Source organism: Coregonus clupeaformis, chromosome 33, assembly GCF_020615455.1.
Source record: "Coregonus clupeaformis isolate EN_2021a chromosome 33, ASM2061545v1, whole genome shotgun sequence".
Classification (NCBI taxonomy): Eukaryota; Metazoa; Chordata; class Actinopteri; order Salmoniformes; family Salmonidae; genus Coregonus; species Coregonus clupeaformis.
This window is the reverse complement of record NC_059224.1, coordinates 34847541-34864009: the sequence shown is the minus strand read 5'-3', so window position 1 is coordinate 34864009 and position 16469 is coordinate 34847541. Positions and strand designations below refer to the sequence as shown.

Sequence of the window (16469 nt, the reverse complement as noted above, 5' to 3'; positions counted from 1 at the left end):
TCCTCTGTAAGGAGCATTATGAATCATCATCCATCCTCCCCTGGACAATGGCTACACTCCCTTGTTTACTCAGTGCCCTCTCCACCGCTGTCATACCAACAGCACGGTGGTGCTCTGGAAGTCTACTCATCTAAGCGTGGCCTCGCTTGGCTGCTTGTCGCCCACACCCTCTCAAGAGCTCTTCACGAGGGATCCCACCGACGCCACAGTCCAAGCATACAGGCAAACTTGGGTGGGTATCACAAATGGCACCCTATTACCTCTATAGTGCACTATTTTTGACCAGGGCCCATAGGGAATAGGGTGTCATTTGGGATGTACCCTGGGTAGAACAAATGTGTACGCTACTAGGCTTCTCAACCACAACTGTCCTTAGGGTAACATGATGCGAAAGTGACAGTGTTTGTGGTAAAAAAAATTGGCTATTGTACAGAGCGAGACATTGTGGTGTAGTCTTGACCTCGGACCTGAGTAATGAAATGGATTGTGCGAGGGGGAGCAGCTGAACTCAATAACACAACACAACAGACCCAGGCTTTTATTGTGGACTAAATATACCGAGATGTAGGACCCCTTGGTCATCATGTTCAACACAAAATGTTCTCTTAAAGTATTTTTTATTATTATTTTCACATTGTATGAAATAACACATATGGAATCATGTAGAAAATAGTAAAAATAAAGTGTGTCCAAACTTTTGACTGGTACTGTACATGATGCAACATAACAACTCAATGATGTTGGATTCATTTTTTGCATGCACTGAAAATGTCGTTTGTCCATAGATTGCATAGATTAGTCTGTTTTGTGTGTTATGGTGTTCATCGGGACACGCTGGGGGAGTACTGTGGGTCAGAGGTCAACGATCACTCTACCCCATCCCCCATCCCCGGCTATAGTGTGAGTCTATAACGGCAGCCCCAACTTCCCCTGGCTGGGAGTTGGGCTGGCCAGGACAGGAGCCAGGTGGTCTGGATCCCTCCTGTGAGTGGCTTGAGTGGCTGCCTTTCCAAGAGCCCCGGGAGCGCAGCTGCTTGTCCTATTGCTCTTCACAAAAGCAGGGGATTAAATGGAGAAGAGAGAGATTGAGGAACACAGAGAGAGAGAGAGAGAGAGAGAGAGAGAGAGAGAGAGAGAGAGAGAGAGAGAGAGAGAGAGAGAGAGAGAGAGAGAGAGAGAAAGATAGTGTGTAAGAGGGAGAAATTGAAAAACTGGAAATCTAAGGGAAAGGGTCAATCGAGATCTGTCTAGCAAATATAGGCCAATGCCATACAGACATGCACCAGGTTATTCAGAATGGATGGTTTCACAAAATAGCATTTCAAAATTTGAGATGAATTCAAATATGAACGTAATATACATTTACACCTCAGCTCAATTGTGGTATGAGCACCCTTAACCTAGTATAAAAGGTTGTCTTATATTTAGGAAGTTATGGCAGAAAAACCTGGGCAAAATAGTCCTAGTTTTCCTACAGCTTCACTGCTAGGAACTCTAATGATAATAAGTAGGGAGTCACACAAGGGACAACAAACACATTGAGGGAATGGCCCTGACAAAAAAAAAAAGATATTAGGATGCAATTAACCACATAGAGGTCAGAGTTTATTTGCCAAGGTTTCTATTGGGAGATTCTCCATATAACATAAGAACCAAAATCATTACAGCATGTAGACATCAGGAGTGTTAATGATGTCTCTCGCCTGAGGGATAAACTGTTGGGAACTGTTCTGCCAGGTGGGTGTAAATCCGCTTTAACTGTCTTTTCACACCATAATGACTGTGTCTCCTTAACACAAAAGAGAACACACAACGTGATTAGTCTCATAATATCAATGCCTCATTTCAAATACTGCATTTTTCCTGATCCGCAGAGGGCAATCTTCTTCAGTTATCTGGGACAGAGATATGGGTGATTTAGATGAAAATGCAATCACTCTCCTGAGTGTTTATGTGGTTTTCTAAATGAATTGTGACGTACACTTCTAAAGAATAGGCCAGAGAAAATCAATTTAATTGAGATACCAACACTGCAAAGTGCCACTTATCTTTATCCTCGCTGTTGGACACTTTGTGGCTAGATCTAGTGGCAGAAAGTCATATTACACTTGAATAACCTGATTGAAATAGTGATAATATCCATCATATTACACAGTTATATTCAACATAACAGAATTATCATATCATCAGCATATAAAGTTGTACTATGCTCATAAGGCATTTATAAGGTATATTATTCAAGAATCAATGGGTATATCCTACACAGAACAAAAATATAAACGCAACATGTAAAGTGTTGGTCCCATGTTTAATGGGCTATAATAATGTTGGATTCGCACAAAAAGCTTATTTCTCTCAAATGTTGTGCACAAATTTGTTTACATCCCTGTTAGTGAGCATTTCTCATTTGCCAAGATAATCCATCCACCTGACAGGTGTGGCATATCAAGAAGCTGATTAAACAGCATAATCATTATACAGGTGCACCTTGTGTTGGGGACAATAAAAGGCCACTTTACAATGTGCAGTTTTGTCACACAACACAATGCCACAGATGTCTCAAGTTTTGAGGGAGCATGCAATTGGGTACTGACTACAGGAATGTCCACCAGAGCTGTTGCCAAATAATTAAATGTTCCATTTCTCTACCATAAGCCGCCTCATTTTAGAGAATTTGGCAGTACGTCCAACCGGCCTCACAACCGCAGACCACGTGTAACCACGCCAGCCCAGGACCTCCACATCTGGTTTCTTCACCTGCAGGACGCTGAGGAGTATTTCTGTCTAATAAAGCCCTGGGGAAAACCTCATTCTGATTGGCTGGGCCTGGCTCCCCAGTGGGTGGACCTGGCTGCCAAGTGGGTGGGCCTATGCCCTCCAAGGCCCACCCATGGCTGCACCCCTGCCCAGTCATGTGAAATCCATAGATTAGGGCCTAATGAATCTATCTCAATTGACTGATGTCCTTATATGAATTGTAACTCAGTAAAAATCATTGAAATTGTTGCATGTTGCTTTTATATTTTTGTTCAATATACATATCATTACCATAGAACAGAAGTAAATCTTACAGACTATGTTTATGCACCTCACAGTATGCTATGGGCTATGACTCAGCTGTGTGAGGCTGTAGTGTTCAGCCATCATATTACACTCGGCATCTGCAAACTCTAAATTGGCTAGCATGATACAATGGCTCACATCAAAGGCACAATCACAGTTAATTTGAAGTGCACGCACAATACATCAGGGCAAGGATCAGCCATGTCCAGCGATGTGATCTTCTTCCCAGAATACAAAATCTTCCTTGTTCTTGGTGGATGTCTTTGCATATTCATGTCTTTCCAAGTGGTCCTTTAATTATAGACAGCAGATTCATATTCATTGGATCTTTGTTTTGTAGAGATGTTTTCTTGCCACGTGCAGGAATAAGAATTGATAACAAATATTTCATTACAATAGCTCACAATTTGTTTTGGCAATAGGGGAAAGAATCACAATAGAATATGGTTATACAGTACATACACACATATACAGCCATATTTTTTTAAAATATAAACCATTTAATGGCTTAACAAAGACATTGAAGAAGGTGGTATAGAATAAATTAAATATCCCCATTCCTTATCAAACCAGTATTGATGCTTTGCCTCATGGTGTCAAAAAAAACATGAAACATAGGCTATCAAAAGAGCTGTTGTGCATTTGGGCCGGGATGTCTGGTATCCAGAATCTGGCAGAGATATATGGAGAAATACCCAGAACTGGAAATTGGTCTATATTGCCTCCTTTTGAAGTCACTATGGAAGCTTACCAATAGACTGTCATCAAATTGATATGTGTGCCATTTAGGTGATTAGACCTGATATTGATTGGTGTGTCATAGAAGCACATGCGAAAGATGGGCTTGTGATAGGCTACATAGCTACGGTATAGGCGTATATAGGCTATAGGCCTATCGTCATCATTATCATCATTGGTACTAGTAGTCTAACAGCTTACTAGGCTATTTAGTGATTGTTGGTGCAATTCAAATACATTATCCTTTAACATTCACTTTTCTTTTGAGATCACCAGGTGGATGATGTTTTTGATTTGGATGAATCAAAAATTAGTCGTTCCACTAATTCGGTGCCTTTTGAGAAGTGTAACTTGGTTTAAAAAAAATATATATATATCTACAGTATTAAGTGCACTATTAAGTGCCAAATAAAGTAACTGGGTTGACCATAACAGGGTTGACGATTTCATCTTAAATCAGCCATAAATCCCCTTGTGACAGGGTGAATGGAAGCTTGTTGTGTGCAGCAGGGAGTGGCTGTTGAATGCAAGCTTCCAACAGTCTCACACTCAATTCGTGCAATAAATTATATCTATGGGTAACAGGGTTGATGTATTATGGTCAAAATGCTCAGTTTTCCACCACAAAACGCCAGAAAATGCTACACGCTCTGACAGTCTCACATCAGAATTAGACGTTCATCCAGGTAAAATGTCGAAGTTGTTCCAAATTTCTAAGAGTTTAAGGTTAAGTTTAGGCATTAACTCAGAATTCTTAAGGTTTTAACTCTGAATAGTTAAGGTAAGGGTTAAGGTTTGTGATAGGCTTAAAACAAAAAAAATATATATAAAAAACGGCTTTCTATCGCTGTATTCCAACATGCAACCTTTGGAATTAGAGGCAGGTGCTTACTCCCATCCGTCATCCCCGTTCCACAACGCCCTAGCAAAACCGAAACCTCCTTGAAGGTAACAGTGCTCACTGTTGCCCCTAGTGGCCGCTTTCCATGTCATCTTCCGATGTCTTCAGACATGGATGGAGGTCTAATACTGATTTGTATCACGGGTGACCTGTCTGGCCATAAAAGAGTAGAACTAGCTCACCGGCTTTTACACTATGATTTCACTATTAGATGTGCAATGTTTCTTTTGAAAAAAAAGTATTTATTAGGCGTAGATTCAATCAGATCAAGCGTTAACATGTGATAGCAGACACCTGCATAGCGGATGTTTTGGCGGTGTCAGAGATGGAACTGTGGGAGGTGGAACTGTGTTGGAGCCATCAAATCGGTGAGCAGCTGCTCTTGTGATCATTCTCATTAAGCCACACCTGCCCCACTCCTGTTAGACATTTAGAAAGAGAATGTGTATGCTATAGAAATAATTACGCTCAAATTGTAAAATCATTCAACAAAATAATGAAGATTTCTATCATCCTAATCAAGGTGTAGATGACTTTTCACATTCCAGTGTTCAAACTTGGAAACAAGGCTGCATGGGATTTCTCTTAATGCGACTCAATGCAGCCAATGGCAATCTTCGCTTTAGGTATAATGTCGGTAGCCCCTTGTGGATTTCACAGCTCTAATGCAGTTCCACCTCCAACAACTGAAAACATCAGCGGCTAAAGAGGATCTGATTGAATCTGCCCTAAAAAAAAATGAAGTTTAGAAAACGAGAGTTAGGTTCACGTAACAGGGTTGACCTTAAAATGAGGGACAGACTTAAATGCATCGCTAATCATATGAAATAGCCTAAATAATAATCTTCAGAAATGACTTTGTCAAAGCAACAAAATAACTAAGGCTTTACAATGATGGAGAAACTTGGAGAAATGTGGGGATTAAATGGGTTAAAATCTTCCTATGTGTGACACAGGGTTGACGGAGGGCACTTTAGCAAGCCTTTGTTCATATAAAAAATCGGATTAATTAAAATGCTCTATGTGATCTATATTAAAGGGGACTTCATTTAATATAACAGGCTTCTAAAATAAACTATTGGTGCATTATTTCTACTTAAAATATCAAAGGGACGCAAAAGGCACTCTTTTCGTGGAACAGACCCAAATAAATAACCGACTGAATTTATGAACGTGTCAGTCGCGTCCAAGATTTGTAATAACTACAATAAAACAAAGAAGGACAGGATAAACTAAGGGGGTTTAATAAACGCGTATACAAAAAGCTTATGGCATTTGACCAATTTCGCTTCCAAATGATTTTTTATATATATTAAAAAAGGGGTAATATGCACAAAGAACATTTGCTTTAAAACTAGAACCGGAAAGTTTCCGTTTTGTTAATTGATAATGCACGACATTTCTTGGTGGAGGTGCATATAAATATTTATATTTCTTCTGCTAGCCTATAGAAGAAATACCACTCAACTATCTGAAGTATTAGGCCTATGTACGTTAATTTATTTGATCACATCGGCTGCTGATATCATCATATCGCACTTTTAATCAATACACTTTTAATCCACACTTGGTCCAATGCTAAAGCCCCCGTCCTCCTTAGCATAATTTAATGTATAATATAAGAAACATTAATTAAAAGACAAATAATACTGGAGTGGATGAGAGGGTCTTGACTGAGGAGGCTTGGCACACACTTTTTATCACTTTATCTCTGCTACTCATGCAAGAAGATTTAACAGTTTGGTGCAATAATCTGAAATTCATTTTGGCAAACTGTAAATACAGTAAAGCAATAAATTAAAGCCCTCCATGGGCCGAAAGCTTGAGAAAAAGCTGCTATCTACTTCTAATAATAAGCCTATAATATTATTATTTGCTACAGTAGGATAGTAGTAATTATGCTGTAAGTACTTTATATAGTGAGTATACAGCCTATACAATTTTCTGGAAAAGATGGCACACGGTAGGCATTAATTGTGTCTATAATACAATACAACGCAATGCTTCAAATGCTCTTTACAAGTTACCCAAGTGCTTCCATTACATAAATGAAAATTACTAAATGTTTGTGTGATAGCTTATTAAATATTAATATGTTAAGACAATTCTCTATTATCCATAATTCTTTGGTGACAGGTTAGCCTACATTTGATTGCAAAGCAATGACTAGGCCTGACGTTTCATCGTGCCATGACGTTTCTTCTGAATGTCAAAATTAAGATTAGCCTACATTTAGAAGACTATACTTATTTCACAACTGTATCAAGTAACTTCCTATTCCAATTCTTGATTTATGAATGTAGGATACCACTGCACTCTCTAGACCACCAACGCGATTTTTCTCCTGCATGCCCAAAAAGCTATTTTGATAGGGTTTATAGGCTAGCCTACCTCCAAGCGATAGCAGCGGTGCACCTGCCGTGGAACCTTAATATGTAAATCTAACCTCTCCTCTTTTGAAACATATTGTCATTATTTACAATATTGTCAGACAGTGTCATCGGCAAACATAGCCTAGGCCCTCCGTTGAGCAAATACCCAGGGCTTTTGGTGTAATTGAAATGAACTAATCGTGCATAAGTCATTGCCCAAACAAAGAAAGCAGGCCTACAGGTTGATTGTGGTCATGGGGTCCTTTTCCATCAACCCGTGCACAAGGAATGATGTTGCAACACGATTCGATGCGCTTGGTAGTTTGTAGCACAGTCGCGTAGCTTAATACAGCTGCCATTTGTCTTGCAAAGAGCTGGGTTTCCACTTCTGTAAATGTTTCGTCTGAGAAAGGAATAGGCCACAATTGTCCAACATTCTGAAACCGTCGAACAATGTAGGCTACAAAAATACTCTGGTAAATAAAAATGTAATTTCCATCCATCTTGTTTCTTTCTTGTTGCCCTCGCCGTGACATGGAAGTTGAGATCATAGCGTTTCGTTTTGTTGAATTGGGTTAACAAGCACGGACTCCACACAAGCTCATTTGCTTCACTTACATCTCCGGTGCATTAGCAGGAACGGTTCAGGACCCGGGCCCTCACTCTAAGCGCAGAAACCCTTTACTGACCTCTCCAAATCTCTCTCATGTTATTGAGCCAGTGATGGCGGAATGCATCAAGTGCCCCATTGATAGCAAATATACCATCCCTCTACTCCAAGACGTTCGGGGTCTTTTCAAATATAACCTCAAAAGAGTTGCATGCGTTTTGTGTTTATTATCTCAAAATGTTTGATATGCAAGTAGGCTATGCGTTTATTGGGGATAGGTGATGCAAAGTTATAGAGCTAGTAAATAGCACTACATTTTAACACAATTCAAAGATCATTCAGAATTCACAATAATTCGCAATTTAGTTTGTTACTGAAGGCTAGTCACCTCAAGAGAATCGGTCATTGCTGGAAAGCAAAAATGATGATTTGATGTCCAAATATAGGCCTACAGTGGTTTGCGAAATTATTCACCCCCCTTGGCAGTATTCCTATTTTGTTGCCTTACAAGCTGGAATTAAAATGATTTGTTGGGGGGTTTCTATCATTTGATTTACACAACATGCCTACCACTTTAAAGATGCAAAATATTTTTTATTGTGAAACAAACAAGAAATAAGACAGAAAACAGAAAACTTGAGCGTGCAAAACTATTCACCCCCCCAAAGTCAATCCTTTGTAGAGACACCTTTTGCAGAAATTACAGCTGCAAGCCTCTTGGGGTATGTCTCTATAAGCTTGGCACATCTAGCCACTGGGATTTTTGCCCATTCTTCAAGGCAAAACTGCTCCAGCTCCTTGAAATTGGATGGGTTCCGCTGGTGTACAGCAATCTTTAAGTCATACCACAGATTCTCAATTGGATTGAGGTCTGGGCTTTGACTAGGCCATTCCAAGACATTTAATTGTTTCCCCTTAAACCACTTGAGTGTTGCTTTAGCAGTATGCTTAGGGTCATTGTCCTGCTGGAAGGTGAACCTCCGTCCCAGTCTCAAATCTCTGGAAGACTGAAACAGGTTTCCCTCAAGAATTTCCCTGTATTTAGCGCCATCCATCATTCCTTCAATTCTGACCAGTTTCCCAGTCCCTGCCGATGAAAAACATCCCCACAGCATGATGCTGCCAATACCATGCTTCACTGTGGGGATGGTGTACTCAGGGTGATGAGAGGTGTTGGGTTTACACCAGACATAGCGTTTTCCTTGATGGCCAAAAAGCTCAATTTTAGTCTCATCTGACCAGAGTACCTTCTTCCATATGTTTGGGGAGTCTCCCACATGCCTTTTGGCGAACACCAAACATGTTTACTTATTTTTTTCTTTAAGCAATGGCTTTTTTCTGGCCACTCTTCCGTAAAACCCAGCTCTGTGGAGTGTACGGCTTAAAGTGGTCCTATGGACAGACACTCCAATCTCCGCTGTAGAGCTTTGCAGCTCCTTCAGGGTTATCTTTGGTCTCTTTGTTGCTTCTAAGATTAATGCCCTCCTTGCCTGGTCAGTGAGTTTTGGTGGGCGGCCCTCTCTTGGCAGGTTTGTTGTGGTGCCATATTCTTTCAATTTTTTAATAATGGTTTTAATGGTGCTCCGTTGGATGTTCAAAGTTTCAGATATTTTTTTATAACCCAACCCTGATCTGTACTTCTCCACAACTTTGTCCCTAACCTGTTTGGAGAGCTCCTTGGTTTTCATGGTGCCGGTTGCTTGGTGGGGGCCATTCAGAACAGGTGTATATATACTGAGTAATAATAAATAATAATAATAATATGCCATTTAGCAGACGCTTTTATCCAAAGCGACTTACAGTCATGCGTGCATACATTTTTTTGTGTATGGGTGGTCCCGGGGATCGAACCAACTACCTTGGCGTTACAAGCGCCGTGCTCTACCAATTGAGCTACAGAGGACCAGATCATGTGACAAATCATGTGACACTTAGATTGCACACGTGTGGATTTTATTTAATTAATTATGTGACTTCTGACGGTAATTGGTTGCACCATATCTTATTTAGGGACTTCATAGCAAAGGGGGTGAATACATATGCACACACCACTTTTTGAATTCTTTGAAACAAGTTATTTTTTTTCATTTCAGTTCACTTCACCAATTTGGACTATTTTGTGTATGTCCATGACATGAAATCCAAATAAAAATCCATTTAAATTACAGGTTGTAATGCAACAAAATAGGAAAAACGCCAAGGGTGATGAATACTTTTGCAAGGCACCGTATATCATTGAGGGTCATTGTTCTGCTTAGTGCTAGAGTCTCTCGTATTTTATTTCCCAATCAAAATGTCTGTTGTGCTTTGTGCTATATTAGTTATGGTGCAAATGTTGATCTGATTAAAAGTGATATTGAATTTACTAGCTAGTGCAAAACAGTATGTAGTCTACAATTAGCCTACCTGGAACATTATTTGGACTTGGTTTAATAATGTGAAACTTCTTCCACGAAAGTAATAGGCCTATAGGTAGCCTATGTGGTATCTTTCTGTAATCGATGTAGCCTAATAATGTAATAACACTCAAATAAATTCCTATAGTCAAATTTTACCGGTTGAATTAACATTGATCAGGTATTCATTCAAAAGTTCTAGTCAATAGAATCATAATTAAGACAAAAACAAGTTACCTGCAATAATAAGACTATCGCTTGTGCTGGAATTCAACGGACCCGAGCAGGAAAGATTCCCCTTTCACGCTATAAACCAGCACAAGCGATAGTCTACATAATATGGAAGAACATTTTACGAATATAGGCCCATGTATTTATGGTCCCTAGACATGAAAGTTTCAATGTAAAGACCGAAGTCATTATTGCTATTTTCGTTATCGAATGCTTCTCTATGCAGTCGTACCCTTTGACTGAAAGGTCCACAAGGTTGAGAGGTTTGGTTATTTGCATAGGGCTACATGCAGGAAAAATATTGAAAAGAGGCATCCACCACAACACAATTCGTTTATTATGATTATGAATTATATGGCTCATTCAACAGATGCATTATGGAAAGCAGACAACGTTAAGATTTTATCCGATCTGAACATATTTTAACTTTGCTAGGCTGCAAACTTTGATGTAGCCTAGGCCTAACAAAAATATAAGAACAAAATGTTATCCAAATTAAATAGTTGCTACATTACATTAGGCTATAGCCAGTCAGAATAAAAAAAATGGTCTACAGAAAAATAGCCTAAACCTACATCTTGACTAAGCAAGTTGCCTATCAGACAGAAACGATACCATTTACATTTTAGTCATTTAGCAGACGCTCTTATCCAGAGCGACTTACAGTTAGTGAGTGCATACATATTATATATATATAAATCATACTGGCCCCCCGTGGGAATCGAACCCACAACCCTGGCGTTGCAAACGCCATGCTCTACCAACTGAGCTACATCCCTGCCGGCCATTCCCTCCACTACCCTGGACGACGCTGGGCCAATTGTGCGCCGCCCCATGGGTCTCCCGGTCGCGGCCTGGATTCGAACCAGGATCTCTAGTGGCACAGCTAGCAATGCGATGCAGTGCCTTAGACCACTGCGCCTCTCGGGAGGTTCCCTCAGATTACACAGACCAACAAAGAATTTGAAAACAAATCAAACGTTGATACACTCCCATATCTGTTAGGCGGAATACCGCAGTGTGCCATCACAGCAGCTAGACTTGTGGACCGTTGCCACAAGAAATGGGCATCCAGTGAAGAATAAACAGCATTGTAAATAACACCCATATTTTATGTCACGCTGGTGCCAGCAGCAGGGCAGCTGAGTGACTCACCAGGTTATCCAGATCATCGTAGAAGTAGACGTTCCATTCATCCACTAGAACCTCTGGCTTCGCTTCCCCGTCATAAATCTCCTGTAGTACAGGATTTACCAAGCAAATACGTTTTATGATATGATTTATGATGATCATACTTGTACTTCAATTTGAAAATGCACATTCACAAACACAAAACCATCCTTAAAGTCTAAAAAATAAATGTTTCAATATGCATCAGTGTGTGGGCTGCGCAAATGTGACTGTGTTTCAGCACTTGACATTCCCTGGCCTTGCCATCTCTTTCTGCCACAGGGACTTTAGCATATAGGCTACCGCTATCCGCACGGATTGACGAAAGATAATTTCACTGAAATCAATTCACCTGTTGTCAAGTTAATACCTCTCAAACATTCGAGGTAGCCTAAAAGGATTTAGGCAGTTTTATAGTAACTTGAAAGTCGCGAAATCACCATAAGGCCTACATTTTACCTTTTTAAAATCTTCAGATTAGCCTGCATGCGGCTCGCATAGCCTACCTCTGAAGCATTGGATGAGCAGGTGAACTCGAAATCGTCTCTCACTGGGCACAGACGTCAGTTTAACTTCCATTTTTGGTTGAGCTGTCAACTAATTTGAATTCAATGGGGAAATCAACAAAAAATGTCACCATGTCATTGGATTTAGGTTAAAAGTTGGGTGAAAAAATACGAAAATCCCTTATGTTGACAACTTTTTCGAACCCCAATCACTTTTCCACCTTCATTCAACGTCACAAATTTTGTTTGAATGACGTGGAAACAACGTTGATTCAACCAGCCTTTGCCCAGTGGGCTACCTGAGATAAATGACCATTATAGATCAAAGTAAATGACAACAATGAGTTATTAACTCAATTAGCATGCAACTGGTGAGCCATATTTTTTGTTTTAAAATAGATAAGGACTTAATACACATTTAATTGTCTTTGATGAATCTCGTTCACATCAAGGACTGGACTTTGATTTGAATCCATGCCATCTTTTGCGGTGTACGACATTGTGCTATAGGCTACTCTATCCATTCCCATGTCCACAATTAAATAGGCCTAATTGGAAATTGGAAAGTACCAGGATGAATGGACTACAAGTCAGCAATAGTGGAATTTGTTTGTCTTCCAATAAGTGACGCATTAACCGCGATGAATAACATAGGGTTGGTTATCTTCACATCTAAATATGATTTGAATAAAGTATTCATTTAAAATATTCATCCATTGTATATTGTCTGATAACATTTTGTAAAGAAGCAAAAAGAAGATACAATAACGATCCTACAGATGATATGGGGTAATGTAAGCCTACCCATTTATCAATAGAAAATAAATCACACCCCTAAATGAAAAATGAGCAGAATGTGACAGGTTGGATGGTGAAGAATATTGTCTTCATTTTGGTGCCTGATTCGTCTCTCGTGTCTGTTCGAAGAGCTCTCGAGTTAATAAAAAGGTTGCTATTTCATTATTAGGCTGGAGCCACAGTTTTACCCGAATGCACCAAAACTATAGCCTATTGCCTCACTAGAAATCCGACCAAAGAAACATCTAAAAAATATATACTTTTCGAATTAGTTCCATATCCCAGATATTTTTGAAGTTGACGTTTAAACCATCTAAATGGCATCTTGCTTATCTTAATTCAAAAGTAAAATTTTCCTCAATTACCCGGTTAAAATGTCAATGCCCATTGTTGGCTTGTTGCTCCGCCCCTCTTGTTTGTCGTAAACCTGGCGCCTGGCTAGAGTCAACCCAAGATAAGAGCGTCCAAGGCTCCCCTCCTTCTCCAAGGCGATCAATTGGATATCTGACGGACCCACAAGTACTCTTGTAGGTGTCCTGCAGCAGAGAAACAGCACCACGGTCGGACTTGTTCCGCCTTCAGCCAAATTCACCTGCGGGCTAAACCATGTCATTGAGCCCAAAGCACTCAACTCCTTTCTCAGTGACAGATATTTTAAGCCCGATCGAGGAGACCTACAGAAAGTTTGGAGGCATGGACGGTACAGGAAACCTCGCATCTTCTCTGTGCGCATACCGACAAACTCAGGTGTCTCAAACCGGCATGCAGCAGCACTCCATGGGCCATAACACCGGAGTGGCGAGCGCCTATCACATGCCACACAGCGTCTCTCAATTTTCCAGTGCCATAGGAGGCTACTGCAACGGAAGCATCGGTAATATGGGAGACCTCCCGTCTTACCAAGACACCATGAGGAACGGCGCAGCAGCAACTGCATGGTATAACGCAAACCCCGAACCACGCTACCCAACAAGTAAGTTGAACAAGTAGCCTATTATTTTTGTTACTTTTAAGAAATGCTAAATGCAATTAGTTTGCGATAATTTATTGTAAACTACAACTTGAAATGGTGCGTAATTGCATTCCGCACCACGATTTAATACATTAAAAATATTTTAACTAAGCCTGTATCTCTGTGCTATTAAAGTTTCTAGATTCATGGGAGCTTCCACTGGGATGAACATGACCGGGATGGGGACCTTGGCAGGGATGGACGCCACCAAATCCATGGTCACCTTACACTCTGCGCCCAGGAGAAAACGACGGGTGCTGTTCTCTCAGGCCCAGGTGTACGAGCTGGAAAGGCGCTTTAAGCAGCAGAAATACCTGTCGGCGCCCGAGAGGGAACACCTGGCGAGCATGATCCACCTGACGCCGACCCAGGTCAAAATTTGGTTCCAGAACCACAGGTACAAAATGAAACGCCAGGCAAAGGACAAAGCGACCCAGCAGATTCAACAGGAGAATGGCAACATGTGCCCACAGCAACAGTCACCGAGGCGGGTAGCAGTCCCGGTTCTCGTGAAGGATGGCAAACCCTTCCAGAACGGCTCAAGCACACCGACGTCTGGGCATCAGCAGGTGCAGCAGCAGCAGAACGTGTCCGGTGGGGCGATGACAGCTTCGGCCAGTGCGGTGGTCAATCACCAGGTGAATCATCCGTTATCCTCCGCCGAAGAACTGGAGGAAATGTCCCCCAGTTCCCCTATTCTACACAGCCATATTCACATGGCTCAGACAGACGCGGCTCTCATCGAATACACCAATAACATGGTCAGTTCAAACCTGCTTTATGGCAGAACTTGGTAGAAGGGAGAAATCTGCTATTTTACATTTTCATTCTGGAGAACACGTCAAGTGGATTTTAAGACGAACAAAAACATCGGGAAGGACAGTGGTCGTTCGTGACATGGACAACAAAAGCACCACAATTCCTTGACATTTGAGAGGTGCATAGTGCACCTATTTTTAAGAAAGTCGACCCTGCGTGTTTAATTTTGATTAAGAGCATTTGATAAAAATGAGACTCCAAGCACTCGGTGACGGTGTGAAGGGAGTGAAGTTTTATTTGTTGGAATTAAATTCTTTACGGACACATTGAGTGTATCAGGTCAAAGTATTGTAATATTTCGATTAATGAACCTGAACAGTATATAGTTAACAGAAATATTTCATGTGACAGTATGATTCTTGTTTTTAAAACGAAATGTTTATCATTTTTTGTAAATTACAAATGTTTTTGCTGCTGCATAGCATACATATATACACATCACAATCCAGTTGAACCAACAATAAATCGCTTGACATGTAAGCATTTCTGCTTATTCATCTGGCACATGGGGACGAAGCGAATTTTACCGGTACATTATAGCACAATTATGAGTTTGACGTTGGCCTAATATAATTAAATTACAATTATTGTAATTTACATCATTGTTATTAGTTCTTACCACCCAATTAATGAACAAAAAACAGATTCAATAAATATAAATTCCAATATTTGTTGCCGTTACAAGCAGGCCTGGTTAAGTGGACATAAATATTTAAGCACGTAGTCTCCAGCATGACAAAGTCCTAAAATGCAAGACTATTTGCAGGATATTTAAATTGGGCCTCTGGACTGAGCAAACAATGTAAGACAAAGATGATGAAAGGCCAGAATTTCGAACTACTGTAACAACTGAGCTCAATTAATGTTTCAAATTTTAAATAAATATAATTTGTTATTCGTTGGCTCAGTGATTTGAACATTTGAAATATAAGCAAATAACATGCCAACTATTACTGTGATAAATTAGCCTACTTTATAATAGAGTCCGAATTAAATAAAGGGGCACTGAATTGAGACCAATAAAATATATTTAGAGGACCATAAAGTTATTTATGTACCTGTGAAAATGGGAAACTGATTTAATAAAACAAGAGCCTAATCAGAAACTATATTTTATTTCCCATGTAATTATATCTCAAAGCCTCTATGCAACTGCCATGGAGTTTGTCAATACAAGGAACTTTGAATTGACAAAAAAACATTCAAACATAATAAAACCTTTGTCTAAAGATGTGCCATTAACTCATGTTAAATTTTTCGTTTACAGATATTTTTCTATGAATGCTTCACATCAGAAAGCTTATGGCGATTGTGAGGACTGAAAGAGGAATATGATTAGAAAAAAGTAAGGTATATGTGATGCAAAGAGCTGAATAGTTTAATTTGGCTACATTTATGAAAATGTGAAATAAAATTAAGCTAATCTAAATTAGAGGGGGCAATATGAACTTGACAAACTGACCATGACACAATTGTCTTTTGACTCACTTGTATTTCACAAGTTTTACAGGCATTATTCTTAAAAAGTCAGTACATAAGAAAAATTGAAGTATTATTAAAAGAAAAAACATCTTACAAGTAAACAGCCTGAAAGACAAATATAGCGAGCAAAAAATAATCATATTGGCCTTCTGCCCATCCATGTCTAAATTTAACTCCAATTGTATCTTCTTGCTGGGGGTGGCAAGGGGTAATTCCGTCCAGAGTTGTATCCCTGTAAAACACAGAAAACAAGGGCCAAACCTGTCAGAAGGGCTGCACAGTAAGTTCGAGCATAAAGAGCAAAGATGGCACATATTAGTGCAGAATAGCATGCGTAAATTATCTGGAGGCGTCCTCCTTGTCAGGTGGAC

General features: G+C 40.0%; 2 protein-coding genes across 2 annotated transcripts in view; one reads left to right on the top strand and one right to left on the bottom strand.

Moving 5' to 3' along the window:
• The first annotated feature begins 13178 nt into the window (after positions 1–13178).
• On the top strand, positions 13179–16142 carry LOC121549055 (homeobox protein Nkx-2.4-like). The gene is made up of 2 exons (XM_041860871.2): positions 13179–13758; positions 13933–16142. The coding sequence occupies exons 1-2, from the start codon at positions 13392–13394 to the stop codon at positions 14592–14594; spliced, it is 1029 nt and encodes a 342-aa protein (XP_041716805.1). The 5' UTR covers positions 13179–13391; the 3' UTR covers positions 14595–16142.
• LOC121549054 (5'-3' exoribonuclease 2) overlaps positions 14826–16469 on the bottom strand; it is a 26824-nt gene continuing 25180 nt past the window's right edge. The window contains exon 30 of the mRNA XM_041860870.2: positions 14826–16330. Coding sequence (XP_041716804.2) covers positions 16268–16330 — 63 coding nt within the window. The 3' untranslated portion in view covers positions 14826–16267. The remainder of the gene's footprint in view (positions 16331–16469) is intronic.